Below are 16030 nucleotides of genomic sequence, written 5' to 3' on the forward strand. Positions count from 1 at the left end.
CCTATTTTGGGCTATTAGCTCAAAAAACAAGCTATTTTGACTCCGGGCTCGAAAAAATATGCTATTTTCTTGATTCATTTGTAGCCGTGAACTTATTTTTTCAATTAACAGTTTTTTATTTTGTTTTTTTGTGTTGAGTGATGTCTCCCAAGAATTTCCAATTATTTCAGCTATTATTAGTAGAAAACAAGTACTAAACTCGTTATAGATAGTTCCAATAATAGATTCTGATTTTCGTTGATAATAAGGGCTAGCTGACAGCAGTATAAAATTTGCGGGGTGTTGTGTCATTAACGTGACATTATCCAAATGCCCGTGTATTTAAAGAAGTGGCTTACATTAAGCACTGCATTAGGTAATGGTCTTCTCAATGGTCTTCTCAACTTTTCTACATCATTTTCTGGTAGCAATTAGTGAGCAACTCAACATGCATATTCTAATACAGAAGGCATTAGAAAAGTGAAAGTTACGTTGGTGGTGCTATTTTGATTAGGGCCGTTAAATGGACGGATTGTCCTGAATTTGGACGAATTAAGATGAGATGAGTTAAAAAATGGGCAGATCATTAGTTCGTCCAAACTTCAGCAAGTTTTGGCGGGTCATATTTTCATTGGCGCCCCTAACTATGATCATGAAAAAATGCTATGTAGGCGGTGCTATTGTGATTAGGGGGGTCAAATAGGCGGATTATACTGAATTTGATTTAGTTAAGATGGGTTAAGTTAATAAATAGGTGAATCATTAACCCGCAGGGTGGGGTGAGTCATATTTTTACTGCCATCCCTAATTGCGATTGTGAAATTTGGATCCGTCTCCTCCCATTATAGTTTCTCTTTATTTTTTCAAGTACCCATTTGGACAGGTGACAAACTGACAACTGTGTCCTATTTAAAATTTTAAAGATCTAGATTATATTCATTTAATAAAAACTCCAACTATAAAGCAATAGATTTTGAAAAGACAATTACAACTTTGGCGAGAAAAATCTGATGCTAAACAATGGATTAAATGTATGGAAGAGTCATTGGCTATCAAACAAAGGTATGAAGAGTCATATATAAATTCTATTCTTTTACTGTTTCCACATCCAACACTTTTATTAGAGGCTTTGTGTATAGAACAATTTTTATTTATTTATTACGTTTGCTCTAACATGAATTTTATGTCACTAGTAACTTCATACAAGGAGTTAATTCCTTAGTAATTTTGCATTTTTTACTTAAATAAAGAAACCCCGAAATGTTGGACGTATCTTTTGAATTCAATAGAATCAGAATACAATATAATTGTCTTTAAACATATTTGACAATATAAGAAAAGATCCTGGCATTCGAAAAAGAAAAAAAAGAACCTCATTCACATCACTTTCTACATAGAAGTTATCCTAAATAGTCAGAATACTTATGCATTTGTATACTACTAGAGTAATGTCGTTTTGTTTTTATCAACGATTTAAATAGTCTAGTATAACATTCCTAATTTAAAATCTTGTATGATTGAGTTGAATTATTTCTGGAATTTTAAACTTTCAAACAAGGTATGATTAATTTATTTTACAGGAATTCCAATAATTTCCTTACCGAAGCTAGAGATTTGGAGTTTTACTGAAACTTAGAAATTTAACCAAGATTCTCATTTATTTTGAAGGAATTCCATTTTTTTTTTAAACCAAAGTTACAGATACTTTCCTAAAATTTATTTCTTGACTATGGTTAGAATGTTCGGTAAATTATTTTATTCTAAACTTTTTTAATTTAGATGGAACAAGTGTCACTATTCCAAATATAATAAGTACTTTTGAAATGGATAGAAATTGTACTAGAGAGGAACCGACCCATGAAGTTCTTAGAAATCTTTATTATTGTATATTAGTCATGAATTAAAGATCTACCACATTTGAATTAGCTGATGCTGACGCGATGAGGTTACTCATCAATCAAAAGAATGATATATTAAATTAATAAATATTCAACACTTATATATCCTCCTTTGAAGTATTTTTAATATTTTATCCTTAACATTCTAATTCTCAAAATACCCTTTTCAAAATAAAATTCTTAATTTTCTCTTCACTATGTATATGTTGTTTCTCATTTTCTTTAAAATGATACTTTTGATTTAATTTCTTTTTGTAAATGTTTGAAGGATATTTCAGTCGCTTTAGGAAAAAGAGCAATTCATAACCACTTTTTTACCACACACATGAAAAACCTATTAGTGTAATGTTTTAACACTTCTATCCAAACACGTAATTATTTATTTATAAAATAACTTTGACACTTAAAATATTTTTCAACATTTAAAACTTATCAATATTTTATAATGAGTTAATCCAAACGGGTTCATATATATATATATATATTTAACGAGTTTTAACTATCAATGCAGGAAATCTTCAAGTGTGACTTGTATGAATTACTCAATGCGATGAAAAAAAAAAACTACTCAATGCGGACGCGATCAGGTCACACTCATCAATCAAAATATTGCTATCAAACAGTAATAAATCCAAACACTTGTATCAGAGAATAGATTAACTGTACAAAATGACCTTGAGGATGGTGAATGCGATGATTACAATTTAAAGTGTTTTCACTTAATAGTTCAATACGTGAAATGAAGCCCATAGGCGGTAAGCGTATAATTGCACGTTTTGGTTCTTTTATAAAGGAGCTTTTTGATATGTTTTAGAATTTCAGATTTGACGCTTTGACTTTTGGACTCTCCCACAGAAACTTCTCTTTTTGGATGTAAAGGTAAGTCACCCCACTCACATGGTCTGTTTCTTGACTTATCATAAATTATCTCCTCCTCCTTAAAGCCTTAAAGCGATAATACAAATAGATCAAAAGATTCCCACAATTACTTGGACCCATCCTTCTTCATGCATTCATGATTAGGGTTTGTTGTCTTCCCCTTTTCACTTTTTTTTCCCCTCTCGTTAATGATATATATATATATAATAATTTGCATATTTTATATTTTCCATATAACTAAATGCTCTCTATATACTCCCTATTCTCACTCTTTTTTATTTTAACCGTCTTGTATTTGAAATTCACTAATCCGCCTAGCTCAAATTAGTATCTTTTAGGGCTCATTTAATTAAGAAGAAAGCATTCTATATTAAGAATTCCGGGACTTGAACTTGAGACTTCTAGTTAATGGTGGAAGGATCCCATCTAGGGATGACAAAATTAGTTCATGAAAACATGCCCGCCCATTCCGCTCAAGTTGGTGGCTCTTCACCTGTTGCTCATTTATTTACTCAACCCATTTAGATCTGTCCAACTCAACCATCTAAGAATTTGGCTGATATGTAGTCTAAATTGATTCATGAGGAACTTTAATTTATCAGAATATTTTTTAAGATACTTTTTTGTTTGACATGTTACATATAATAATAATAATAATAATAATAATAATAATAATAATAATAATAATAAATATTAGGTATTATATATGACTCATTGTTTAGCCCATTTTAACCAATCCGTTTCAGAGTAACCCTTGACCCGCTCATTACTCAGTCTATTTTTGTCCATCAAAGTTTAGCTCAACCCACCATTTGACACCCTTAATCCCATCCATCTCACCATATCCTTCTATGGTTCCTCTCTCTTCTCAGATCCTTCCTCCCAAAGGATATGTCTATTCAAAGAAGCTGCTTATTAGGTTGTGAATAAAAACATACACCCACACAGTACTCTTTTGTGTTTATCTTTTTATTCTTTTTCAAGTGTGTGTGACATGTTACCACTTATGAATCCTTTTTTTCTGAATGTTACTTTTTGTTTGTTTTTCGTCCTGCGAATGCTCCATCACCAGTGGAAGCACAGAATTCCCATGCTTTATGCTCCCAAGTGGTGACAAATCCCACTAGCTAGAGTATCAAGAAACAAACAGAAAATTTCAAAGATGTTGTGAAAACTTGTCAAGTACCATATTATGATGATTCCATAAAATAAAAAAAATAAAAAAATCCTTGATTGTGAAAAATGCCTAATACTTTCTGGGGCATTTTGTCTTTGGTAAGAGATATATGATCCCACTACCTATGGGTCATGAGGCACATGGAGACTAAAAGGGTCTCCTTCCCACAAAAGGCTAACACATCTCAACCCAAAAAGAAAAAGAGAGAAAAGGGGTATTGAAAAGAAAGAAAAAGGAGAGAGCACACCATGCTCCCTGTCTTAATATGTAATTGTACTTCACTCTTTTTCTTTAGTTTTCCTCTTTGGAGAAGAATAAAGTAAGCTTTGAGTATTTTTCTTGTCCCTCTATTCTTTCCATTTTCCCTTTGTGGGTTGGGGGAAGGGCCAGGACGGAGCCCAATATTTTCGATATGTGTAACATAGTTATATATGTGAAAATTATCAAAGTTTTAATACCAATCTATACTTTTCCCGTTCCACATTACTTGAGACGATTCATAACATGAGGGTCAGTCTATCTAATTTTCGATATGAATTCAGACATAGAATTTTCAAGTTTTAAAAATAAAATTTACTTATTTTGAAACTACGTAAAGAGTACTATATGTCACAAAAATTAACAATTTACATTATATAAAAGATATAGTTTGAAAAAAAAAAATCAAAGTCAAATAAAAACTCCTTTGGCTGATCTCTAAATAATGACCGTCATATAAAATGGGACAAAAAGAGTAATATTTTGATACATAATTAAAAAGAATATAATGGATTCAACGATATAAAGTTCAAAAATTAAACAGAACTCATCAAGTTTAAATTATAGATTTGTTTCCGGAAGGGATGGAAAGAGAGAAGAGTAAGAGAACATATGAAGTCTCCAAGAAACAACACTTTTTATGAAAATGAAAATATCTATAAATTGATTTCTATGCAAGCTGTGACAAACTTTATAAACCTAAGAGACCTCACACAACTAAAGCTGGTCTGGATGTCTCTTTCTTTAGTTGGCTTATGTCCATTAAGCTTGCAAATTCAAAAAGGCTCTCTCTGCCTTGCTTGAACCTCAAATGCCCCATTTCCTCACAATTGACTACTAGTACTACTTCTACTAGCTAATGGAGGAAGTGGTCTACTATGATCCACTCTATTACAAGTTGTTTTCCTTTTTGACCTTTTCCTTTTTTTCCATATTCACGAACTATTAAGCGGAGCTAGCAAGTTATCTACGGGTTCTCTGCTGAATTCAATAGCTTCAGTCCGAATCTTATATTTATATTAAAAAAATTCATTAAATATGTATAAGGATTAAATTCATTTCAATTGCTAATACTTGATGTCGCTGTCCTAGAATTTAAATATCAGAAAGTTCAAATCCTCGCTCCGCTTTCTATTTTAATTTGTCACTGGCCTGAACCACTAAAAATTGTGAACGTAAAAAGTGTCCTTACAGAGAAGAAACCAAATTTCAAAAAGTAGCTTGGCAAAGTGAACCTAATAATAAAGTAGGAAACAGTATTTATGTTTAACTGAAAATGCTATCGGTAGACATTCCAATGGCGACAAGGGGGCAATGGATTCATTAATACTGACTTAATAAGGTGGCAGTGGGATCCCCTAATTTGATGCATATATTTCTCGAGAAACAAAAGTCCCTTAAGATTTGAAGTAACCTAAACAATAAGCAAAGTGATATGACATTTTAACGGATTGACACAACACAATCATCTAATATGTGGTAGAATAGAGAAATTATTGATAGTTAAAGTTTTTTCGTTAAATGAGTTAATACGTGGCACTAGTCAAAATTAATCGAATTGGTAAATTTTGGATACCAAATGATTAAACCAAAGAGAAAAAGAACAGGGACAAGCTAGCTAAAGGAATAATCTCAATAACTAGATGGGTTCTATGGTGTAGGCCTCAAAAGATTCCTCAACAGTGCACTTTTCATAGCCTAATTTAATGTTTCACCAAAAGTAATTATTATCCCTAAGTTCCAAATTATCTCCGACTGACTTAAAGTGTTTTCAGAAATTTCTCTTGAAACTAAAAGAAGGATGCTTGTGATGATTATTTTGGAAAAATTGTGGTGCCAAATTAAAACGAAATTATCAGAAAATACTAAGAAGGATATGACTCTTTAACTAGTGGGTTCAAGATCATGTGGGCTAGTCCTCAAAGTAATACAATCACACATCACTGCCTTTTTTCCAGTGTGGAGAATTGGGCCTATAACGTCAGTGGCCCAGTACTATATAAAATCAAGGTCCATGTGCCAACGGAAAATAGGCCCGGAGAATCTGAAAATGTCACTGGGAGTGGATTCTCCAATATGACTTCCGCGTGCCAGCGAGGGAAGTTATTTTCCGAACTTTTAAGGAGAATGTATTCTTAGAAAAAGTAATTTTCCAATTAGTTTTGGTCGATCAAATATGAAAAAATTAGAAAGCATTTTCTCCTTCATACCAGTCTCGCCATTTGTGAGTGAAGACCATTATTTCAACTTGAAGAACTCTTAAAATCAGCTTTTCAAACTTCAAATTATCTTTTCAAGTTGAAGTTGAAATGTTTAAAACGTAAAACAAACAATTATACTTTTCAAATATTATTTATGGACAGACGGTGACCCAATGTTCAACATTTGAAGTGCATATAAATAGGTGACTATAACAAAATTCTCACACATATAATTCAAGTCAAAAGCATTGGATACATCTTTTTTTTTTTTTTTTTTTTTGGGTACACATTGTATACATCAGCATACATGCATTTGCCCCTTACAATACCAAAAATATTTTAACAAAATGAATAGTAAGTAAATTTTATTATCTCGTAGCCTATGAAATCAAGTACACAACATTATTGCACCTCAAAATAATTTTAAAAAAAATCATAATGAAAAATAGCATTGTACAAACGATCCCGGCTAAGTCTTCTTTAGCTGATTTTGAAAGCTTGACCAAACATGCTACATAAATCTGGGCTAAAAGCTTCTTCCTGTGCACTTGGCAGAACTAAGAATAGTGAGTATAGCCATGGTAGTAAAACCAGCTAGAAGGATGCCACTGGCAATAATTCCCCCGTTATAAAACTTGTCCATCTTGTCCCTAAATTCTTTAAGTAGTTCAATTGCTAATTTTCTGTCTATTGATTCGTCTGCTAAATTTTTGATTGATTCGTCTGTTAAATTTTTGAGTTCAATACTGACGCCAAATCCTACGCCAACTCCACTTGCCAATATAAACGCTATCACCTGCCAATTTTGTTCAAAACAGCACATGTTATATTAAAAACTAATTAAGGAGAATGGAACGGATGAATATTAAAAGTATGTATTGAGTGACTCTGCTCTACTTTTTTTTTTTTTTTTTAAACTTTATATAACAACATATTGTACTACTAGTATTAACTATCATCAAAGTCATTCGATAGATGTGCTGGTGGAAGGTAGCAGCCTAGCAAGTGATGACTAATACTAGGTTAAAAAAATTATTGACTCATTATTTCGTATGACTAATACTAGCTTACAAGTGTGCAGATCAAAATCTCATTTGCGTTTTTTACATCTAAATACTGTCAAGCAAGCTAAGGTAAATTTGGGCTTTTTGATCATGCTATAGCTTCGTAACCAACTCTCAGAATTTCTCTTAATTAAACAATTTAATTTAAAAATGAAAACGGGCATGGTAGAAATATGCGCCTTTGTATACAAATTTCAAGCGAAAGCCATGTACGCACGTTCATAGTTCATACTTGGTGTTTACATAGTATGTTATAAGTTACACCTTTAAAATTCACAATTGCAGTTAAATCTCTCTATAAAGGCGTTGTTTGTCCGGATATTTTTTAGTTGCTATTGCGAAATATTATTATAGAGAACATGTGATATAACACAACATGAAAAATTGGTTTAAAAAAAAAAAAAAGACTTAGCCATTAATTCAGGGGCGGATCTAGGGCATTGTGTTGGGGTTCACAAATTTGCCTAGACCTGATATTTATATTGAGAAATCTATTAAATATATAAGAAATATGTGTTGGTTACATAGTAATAAAGCAAGTTTTTGGTCTAGTTGTAGAAATGGAACCCTTAAAGCTGTTACACCTCGGAAATTTCCCCGTGAACGTACAGTGAAAAGTTACAGATTTGCATTTCGGCCCAGTGGTCGTAAAACAAAATACGGCCCGTAAAGTGATTTACGGACCGTAAAGTGCCATCATCTTCCAACTATCAAAACTTCAACTTTCTGTCAAATGTTGAAATGGTAAAATACGACTCAGAATACGGACCGTAAATTGAAATACGGCCCGTAAACTGTGACCGTAAACCACCATGACTTACAGCAAACCTTTCTGTTCCTGATATGCTTAAATACGGTCATGAAGGACGGACCGTAAACCAGAATACGGCCCGTAAACTGGGTTTACGGCCACTGTACACCCCGACTACTGTTCACAAAAATCAGATTTTTAAGTTAAGTATAAAGGACCCCAAGCTCATTTTATTTCATTTCTCATCTTTCCAATTCAAGAACTCTCTAGAATACTCCAAAACACTTCATCCATAAGAATTCAAGAGAATCAAAGGAAAACCAAGATCAACAACACATAATCCATGAATCAAAGTGTATGAAACCCAAGTAAAGTTCACCTTCCTCAAAGAAAACCAAAGGAGAGGAGATAGGGTTTTGGTGCTAGAGGAGAAACTCCACTCAAGACTTGTTCAACCATCATCCAAGGTAAGTTTCATGACCATTTCATGTTGTTTAAGGTATTGGAAGGTTAAGATACCCAAATTGTAGAAAAGCATAGCAAATGGGTCATAAATGAGTGAATAGTGCCATGAGTGAATGGTAGTTGAATTGAATCATGAATGTTAGTGTGTTATGAGTATGAATACGTTATAAATGACATGTAAACCATGAGATAAGTGTGATACATGAGAAAATACGATAGCGAACCCAAAACTATGAAGGTGGAGAAATTGAAGAGGAATGGTGGATTGTGGTCAATGTACACAAACGATGATTGTTGATTACAATATTGTGAATGTTGTTGTGAGCATTTGGGAGTCGATATAGAATATGGGAAACGTAGTATAAACAAAGGAAGTGTTGTCCAATTTTCCCTAGAAATAACGATACGTTCTTATAGTCAATTAACTAACGATGGTGCAAATTCTCTTTTGAAGAAAGAAACGAGATATCGAAGGAGGACAAGCAAGCGATAGTTTAGTTAAAGGCCAAAGGTATGTGAGGCTAGTCCCTTCTTTCTAATGGCATGAATCCTATAGCGTAACTTCTTTCTTATCCACGAGCCTATGTCTATAATTTGCTACACTAGGTAATGAGTTAGAATAAAGAAAATCTAATGATGTTATTTATCGCTTACACTCACCTTATGTGCTAATCCCTTCAAGATGAGGCAGAATGTCCATGATTGTTCCATAATGTAATCGGGGGATCATGACCTTACGTCACCCCGATAGAGTATGGTTGGTCTTGAGCCTTATGTATGTGTTATGATAAGTTAAGTATATTATGATGAGCATATGATGACATCACTATTACACCGCGCCTATTTGGCCGAGCAGTCACCGCTAAGGCGGGCAACTATACGATACACCATGGCCAAATGGCATGGGCAGACACCACTAGTGGGCGGCATGAGATGTTACCCCGGACGCGGGAGGCCTGGACACAGGCTAATGTCATGATTATCACACCGATCCGATATGGACGGGCAGTTATACGTTATGCATATATGATATGATGACAAGTATGGGTAAGACAGTATGGTTTATTTACCTCATGTTTGACAGTCAGATTCATATGTCCTATATTGGTATCTCCTTATTATTATTGTCTTACTTCTTTGTTTATGCCTCTCATACTCAGTACAATGTTTGTACTGACGTCCGTTTTCTTTGGACGCTGTGTTCATGCCCACAGGTAGACAAGGAGGAGAGCTCGATCCAGATCCGTAGTAGTTGTCAGCTGATTGGAAGCCCTCCATTGTCCCGGAGGTGCTTATGATTATTCTTTTGTGTATATATAGCCATGTCTATGTATTTTTGGGCACGACGGGGTCTTGTCCCGTCCCTACGTTCAGTACTCCAGTAAAGGCTTGTAGATACGCAGTGTGGGTTAGATGGTCTCACGAGATTGCTACTGTATACATATATATATATATATATATATATATATATATATATATATATATATATATTATTTTGATAGCCTAAGGGCGCGTGTACATGAAAGTATTTTATGTTTTCATACGAAATATGATTTTCCTACGCTATGAGTATAAAGATGATAAAAAGGGTATAAAATGAGTAAGATGAGCGACAGAACGAGCGGTGCTCGGTGGTTAGCCCCTGGTACCCGTCGCGGCCCCTAGCTGGGTCGTGACAAAAGCTTTGCTATCCTCCTTGATGAGGGTTCGATTCTCCTCTTGCACTTATACTCTAAAGTTTATTTTTTTAATTTGAGATTCCTGGAAATCCACGAACCTCAAATTCTGGATCCGCTCTGTCCGTTATAGTGAATTGATGATGATTGTTATAGAAAGGTCTAACTGTAATTATTTTATATTTCTTACAAGTACTAAATACTACATTGTGGTAGTAAATTGAGGCATATTTTTTTAAGAGTTGTAAGAAGAAAACCTTATCTCCGTAAAAATCAAGCATTGGCAGAAGCTGGCCCTTGATCAACCTCTTCCCTTTAACAGCATGATACAGTGCAAAAAGCAGCTGATACATTGAATAGAGAACCCCAAATCCAGCGGCTGCTAAGACATACCTGTAATTATTTAGATTCAATCATAAATACTAATTTTAAAAATTTATGTATGCACTCATTGTCTAGTATAGGAGTATAAATATATGATCATTTTGTGTATAGACTAAATAAGTTAGTCCATCTAAAAGTTTGCTTAATTTGAACTGCCCAATTGACCCATAAAAGAATCAAGTTTTTTTAGATTTGCTTGTTTGGTATAATCACGGTAAATAAATAAAAAGCTCATATTAGCTAGATTTGGTAACTGAACAAATAATAAAAATAAAAAATTACACAAACAACTGAAATTTTTTGAGTTTGGGTAGGTTGGGTTATGTGATTAGCTCAAATTCACTCGCTCATCTTAACCTAAGCAAACATTGGGGCAGACGTTATGACCTAACTTGTTTATTAATTCGATCCCTTTTAATTCGCTCAGTATAGCTCAACTCGTGCATTTGACCATCAATAAATTGGACTTCATAAATTAGATTTGTCATACAAAACCCCCACCACGATGTAATAAAATTTATAAAAAAAATTCTTTGCCACTTTCATCTGGTTAGAAAAGGAAGTTTAAAAAAAAAAAAAAAAAAACGCAAGAGGAATGAGGAGAATCATCACCAGTAGCCCCTGATGTTAGAGAAATTCATTTGCTGGCCATCTTGAAGTGTGAAGTTGTTGGCTAATGTAAGCACAATGGCAGCTTTGCACGTCAAGAGAGTCGTGGCCTGTTTGGTCAAATTTCTAAAAACAGTTTATTTTAAAAAGTATTTTTTTCAAAAGTACTTTTCAAAAGAGTATTTTTAGCTAAAAACAGTTTGTGTTTGGCCAATTAATTTGAAAAGTACTTTTGAGCAACAATTAGTGTTTGGCCAAACTTTTAAAAAGTACTTCTATGTGTATTTTTCTCAAAAGTACTTTTCAAAAAACACGATTAATATAACATTATAGTTTGTGGTCCGTATCTAAAACTTTATTATATTAGTGTTTGCTACGAATACAAAGTCTGCACGTTTTTTTTTTTTTTGATATTGTTTGTTTTTTTAATATGAGATTCACTTTTTTTTTATATTGCTTGATTTTGTTAATATGGGGTCCACTTTTTTTCCCCCTTGAGTTTGGAGATAATGGGTTCCACTTATTTTACTTTTTTTTTTTAATATTGGTTGGTTTGTGTTTAATATGTGGGCCCACAATTAACATTGTAGTTTGTGCTCCGTATCTAAAACTTTATTATATTAGTGTTTGCTACGAATACAAAGTCTGCACGTTTTTTTTTTACATTGTTTGTTTTTTTAATATGGGATTCAATTTTTTTTATATTGCTTGATTTTGTTAATATGGGGCCCACTTTTTTTTCCCCGTGAGTTTGGAGATGGCGGGTTTCACCTTTTTTTACTTTTTTTTTAATGTTCAAAACACGATTAATATAACATTATAGTTTGTGCTCCGTATCTAAAACTTTATTATATTAGTGTTTGCTACGAATACAAAGTCTGCACGTTTTTTTTTACATTGTTTGCTTTTTTAATATGGGATTCTCTTTTTTTTTATATTGCTTGATTTTGTTAATATGGGGTCCACTTTTTTTTTCTCCTTGAATTTGGAGATGGTGGGTTCCACTGTTTTTTTTTAAATATTGGTTGGTTTGTGTTTAATATGAGGACCATACTTTTTTTTTTTTTAATATTGGATGGTTTGTGTTTAATATGTGGGCCCACATTTTTTTTGGGCCCACAAACGAACGACGAAAAAGTGCACCATCCGGTGCTTCTAATATAGTAGAAATGACGAAAACTTAATAAACGTCGCAGCATTGGTCGAAATAGCAAAAGAAAAAGAAAAAAGTCTGAATAAGGACATTGTAGCCGGACGAGAATGTCAGAGCAGAAAATAGACAATCCTTTTCCAATTTGAGCAACCCTGCCAACAAGACAGCGCGTAAAAAAAATATTTTTATATCTTTCAAGGGAAATGAAAGGTTGATGGAAATGATTTTTCTTGTAAACAAAAATATGTTTATAAAATTAACTAAATAAGAGAATACATTAAAAACTTGATTATCTTAATTTTTATATTAATAATAATTAGGTTATAAAATTGTTGCAAAGAAATTAAAATAAGAAAAGTAAGCATAATATCAAAAACATCAAATGAAGTAAGTGTTACGTAACCAAATTTGAAGGGTGCTTTATGTAATTATACCTTTAGTTTTTTTGCTATAATAAATTTGTAAAAAAAAACTAGTCTAACTTGTAACTTGAGTGGCTTTATAGATATAAAATAAACATAAGTGATTTTAGTTAATAATACAATATAGCTAGGTGATCAGGTAAGTTATTCACTGCCTCAACAAGTTTCTCAGTTGCTCTACTGACAAAATTTAATGCTTCTCTAAAGTTATTATAATCCATAATCTCAAAATTATCTACGCCTGACCTCACATGTTTTCACAATTTTTTTTCTAAAAATTAAAGGAAGGGTGTTATTGGTACTTGGCACCAATTCAAAACGAGACGTAAGAAAATCTGAAAAGAAGAATAAAAGAGATCCCCTTGGAGAGTTGGGTCTATATTGGGCAATTTGCAGGATTGCTCTTCGCTGCGGGTGGTCTTTAATTTTTGTCCCTCAAATCAGTGGTCTTTAATTTTTCCTTTCGCTAAAAGTCTCTTGATTTCGGGTTTGAATCTTTGCTCAACCAAAAATTACAAAAACATTTGCAAGGTATAAGTTGGGATTCGCAGGTATGCCTTGGGTTTCAAATTCTGCCTTAAGGTCAAAAAAAAAAAAAAAAATAATAATAATAATAATAAAAAATATATATATATATATATATATATATATATATTATTTTGCTAGAATTTTGCAAACCTTTGTCTTAAGGTCTAATTTTGGATAAAAGTTTGTCTTAAGGCTAAGTTGGGGTCCAACTTATGCCCTGCGAATCCCAACTTCTACCCTGCGAATCTCAACTTATGCCTTGCGAATTTTTTTTTTTTTTTTTTTTTTGACTGAGCCTGGATTCGACCCCAGGATCTCTGGGTGTTAAGCGAAGGCCAAATATTAAAGACTACCAATTTGAGGGCCAAAAACTAAAGACCACCCCAAAAGAAGGCCAATCCACGCAAAAAAAAGGTCTATATTACCTTATGGCCCTGACACTAACGTATAAGTAATGGCCCAAGGGCCTATATCTGTGGAGTTCTTTCCTTAGTTCTAACAATAAAAAATTGCCCGGATTTCTCTTCATGTGGACTGGTCTTAATTTTTGCCTCTCAAATCGTTAGTCTTTAATATTTGTCCCTACTTCTCATTTAATAAAAATTTGTGGGCTAAAGTATCATCATGCACTAGTCTATGAAATCAGAGATTCTGGGATCGAACCCCAGCAAAGTAAAAAAAAAAAAAAAAAACAATTTCGCAAGGCAAGGTTTTCATAGAAACTGTGCCTATTCGGGGTAAAGTCATGCCTTAAGGTATAGTTTTGTAGGATAACTTAATTTCTATAGAACTGTGTAACTTAATTTATATAGAACTATGTCAGACAAGGCATAGTTTCTATGTACAAAACTATGCCGGAAAAGGCATACTATAGAATTATGCCTTAAGGCATAACTTTGCTCAAATAGGCATAGTTTTTATGAAAACCTTGCCTTGCGAAATTATTATTTTTTACTCTGCTGGGAATCCAGGATGATAGGGATATTTTCGGCCACTTTTTATTACATAAAGTGTCGAAGGGAGAAAATTAAAGACCAGCGATTTGAGGGCCAAATTTTAAAACTTAAAGACCATCCCAAAGATAGGGGCAATCGTTTGGGGTGTCAATGGTTTTGTAAAAACCGACTTAATCGACCGAACCGATTATTAGGACTTTTAATAAAACCGAAGCTTTTTTATATAAATTTTTAATCGTACCGAAAAATTGGGTAGGTTTTTATTTTATAAAAATAAACCTAAAATATACCGAACCGTATCAGATACATTTATGTGTAATATATTTTAGGGATAATTTCAGAGACATTCCTTTATGTTTGTCTTTATCACACTGACCTCCCTTGTGGTTTGAGATATTACGCTCACATCCCTTATTTCCATTTTTTTGTAACGAAAGTTGGTTAAAATGAAAAGGTTGTATAATGTTCCAATTATGCCCTTTTGGGCTTATTTATAAGGTGCTAAGTTTTATGCCACAATCTTCTCATTAAAAACTCTTCTTGCTGCAAATTGTATACAATTATCGCTTCAAAATATAAAAACATAGGTGATTGAAATCCTCTTTCACATATTTGGATTTAAAATTAAATCAAATTAAAATATCATAGGTTTATTACACTCTGACTTTTTTGTTGAAGTAAAATCTTAGAAATTAAGAACATAAATATGAACTACTTCTGAAGCTATTTATTTGAACATATAGGCTTTACATATTTGAAAATATTTAAAGAAACAACGGACTTTCAACAATAATTGCAGTTTTCTGGATCTGATAATTAATTTGTTATTTTCAGTAATGGTTCGGTCAACTTTTCTCGTGTATGTGGTACTAAAAACATGGATTAATCATCAAGTTTGACATGCTTTCCGTAAATTTCTTAATGTCATTGTGTGTTGTTTTGCTTTTCATTATTTTCTCTCATTAAAATTTATATGAAATTGTGATATCTCTCATTACATATTAACACTGTAGTATAAAATTATATCCCTAGACCATTATCATTACTTAATATAATCCAATAAGTTGAAAGGAATGTCCTGAGGTGAAAAAAAGGTCAACATATCATATTTGTAAAGGTAAAAATACGCTCTAGGTAAATTCAAATATTTGTACAGAATGTTCTTAATTGTGATGTGTTACTTTTTTTACGTGTTTTCTTTCTATCAAGAAAATCATTTTTACTGCTTAAAGTTCGAATGTGAGAAAAGGAGTTTTATCCCGATTCTTTTTATCTATTCGAGAAGTGCAATTTTATTTTGTAACGTAAAAAGAATTTTGTTATAAAACCTAATACTTAATGAGTAATACCAAAAAAAGGCACTATTTTCATATTATACAATCTCTCCATTTAAATCAACTTTGGTTACAGAAAAATTAAAATAAGAGAGGTGAACGTAATATCTCAAACCACAAGGGAGGTCAGTGTGATAAAGGCAAACCTGAAGGGAGGTCTCTGAAATTATCCCTATATTTTATATAATAAGTTTAAAATTAATAAAACATTAAATTTTTCGCCTTGTGAGTTTTGTCTGGGCCGATGGAAATGACTATAGCCGGCAACAAGTAATTAACACTAACGTCCCAACTCC

General features: G+C 32.8%; 1 protein-coding gene across 1 annotated transcript; it reads right to left on the reverse strand.

Moving 5' to 3' along the window:
• Positions 1 to 6918: 6918 nt before the first annotated feature.
• On the reverse strand, positions 6919 to 13137 carry LOC132631311 (CASP-like protein 4D2). The gene is made up of 3 exons (XM_060346897.1): positions 13037 to 13137; positions 10606 to 10741; positions 6919 to 7188 (listed from the first exon to the last, which is right to left on the reverse strand). The coding sequence occupies exons 1-3, from the start codon at positions 13135 to 13137 to the stop codon at positions 6919 to 6921; spliced, it is 507 nt and encodes a 168-aa protein (XP_060202880.1).
• Between the last annotated feature and the right edge of the window lie 2893 nt (positions 13138 to 16030).

The sequence above is a fragment of the Lycium barbarum genome, chromosome 3 (genome assembly GCF_019175385.1).
Source record: "Lycium barbarum isolate Lr01 chromosome 3, ASM1917538v2, whole genome shotgun sequence".
Taxonomy (NCBI): Eukaryota; Viridiplantae; Streptophyta; class Magnoliopsida; order Solanales; family Solanaceae; genus Lycium; species Lycium barbarum.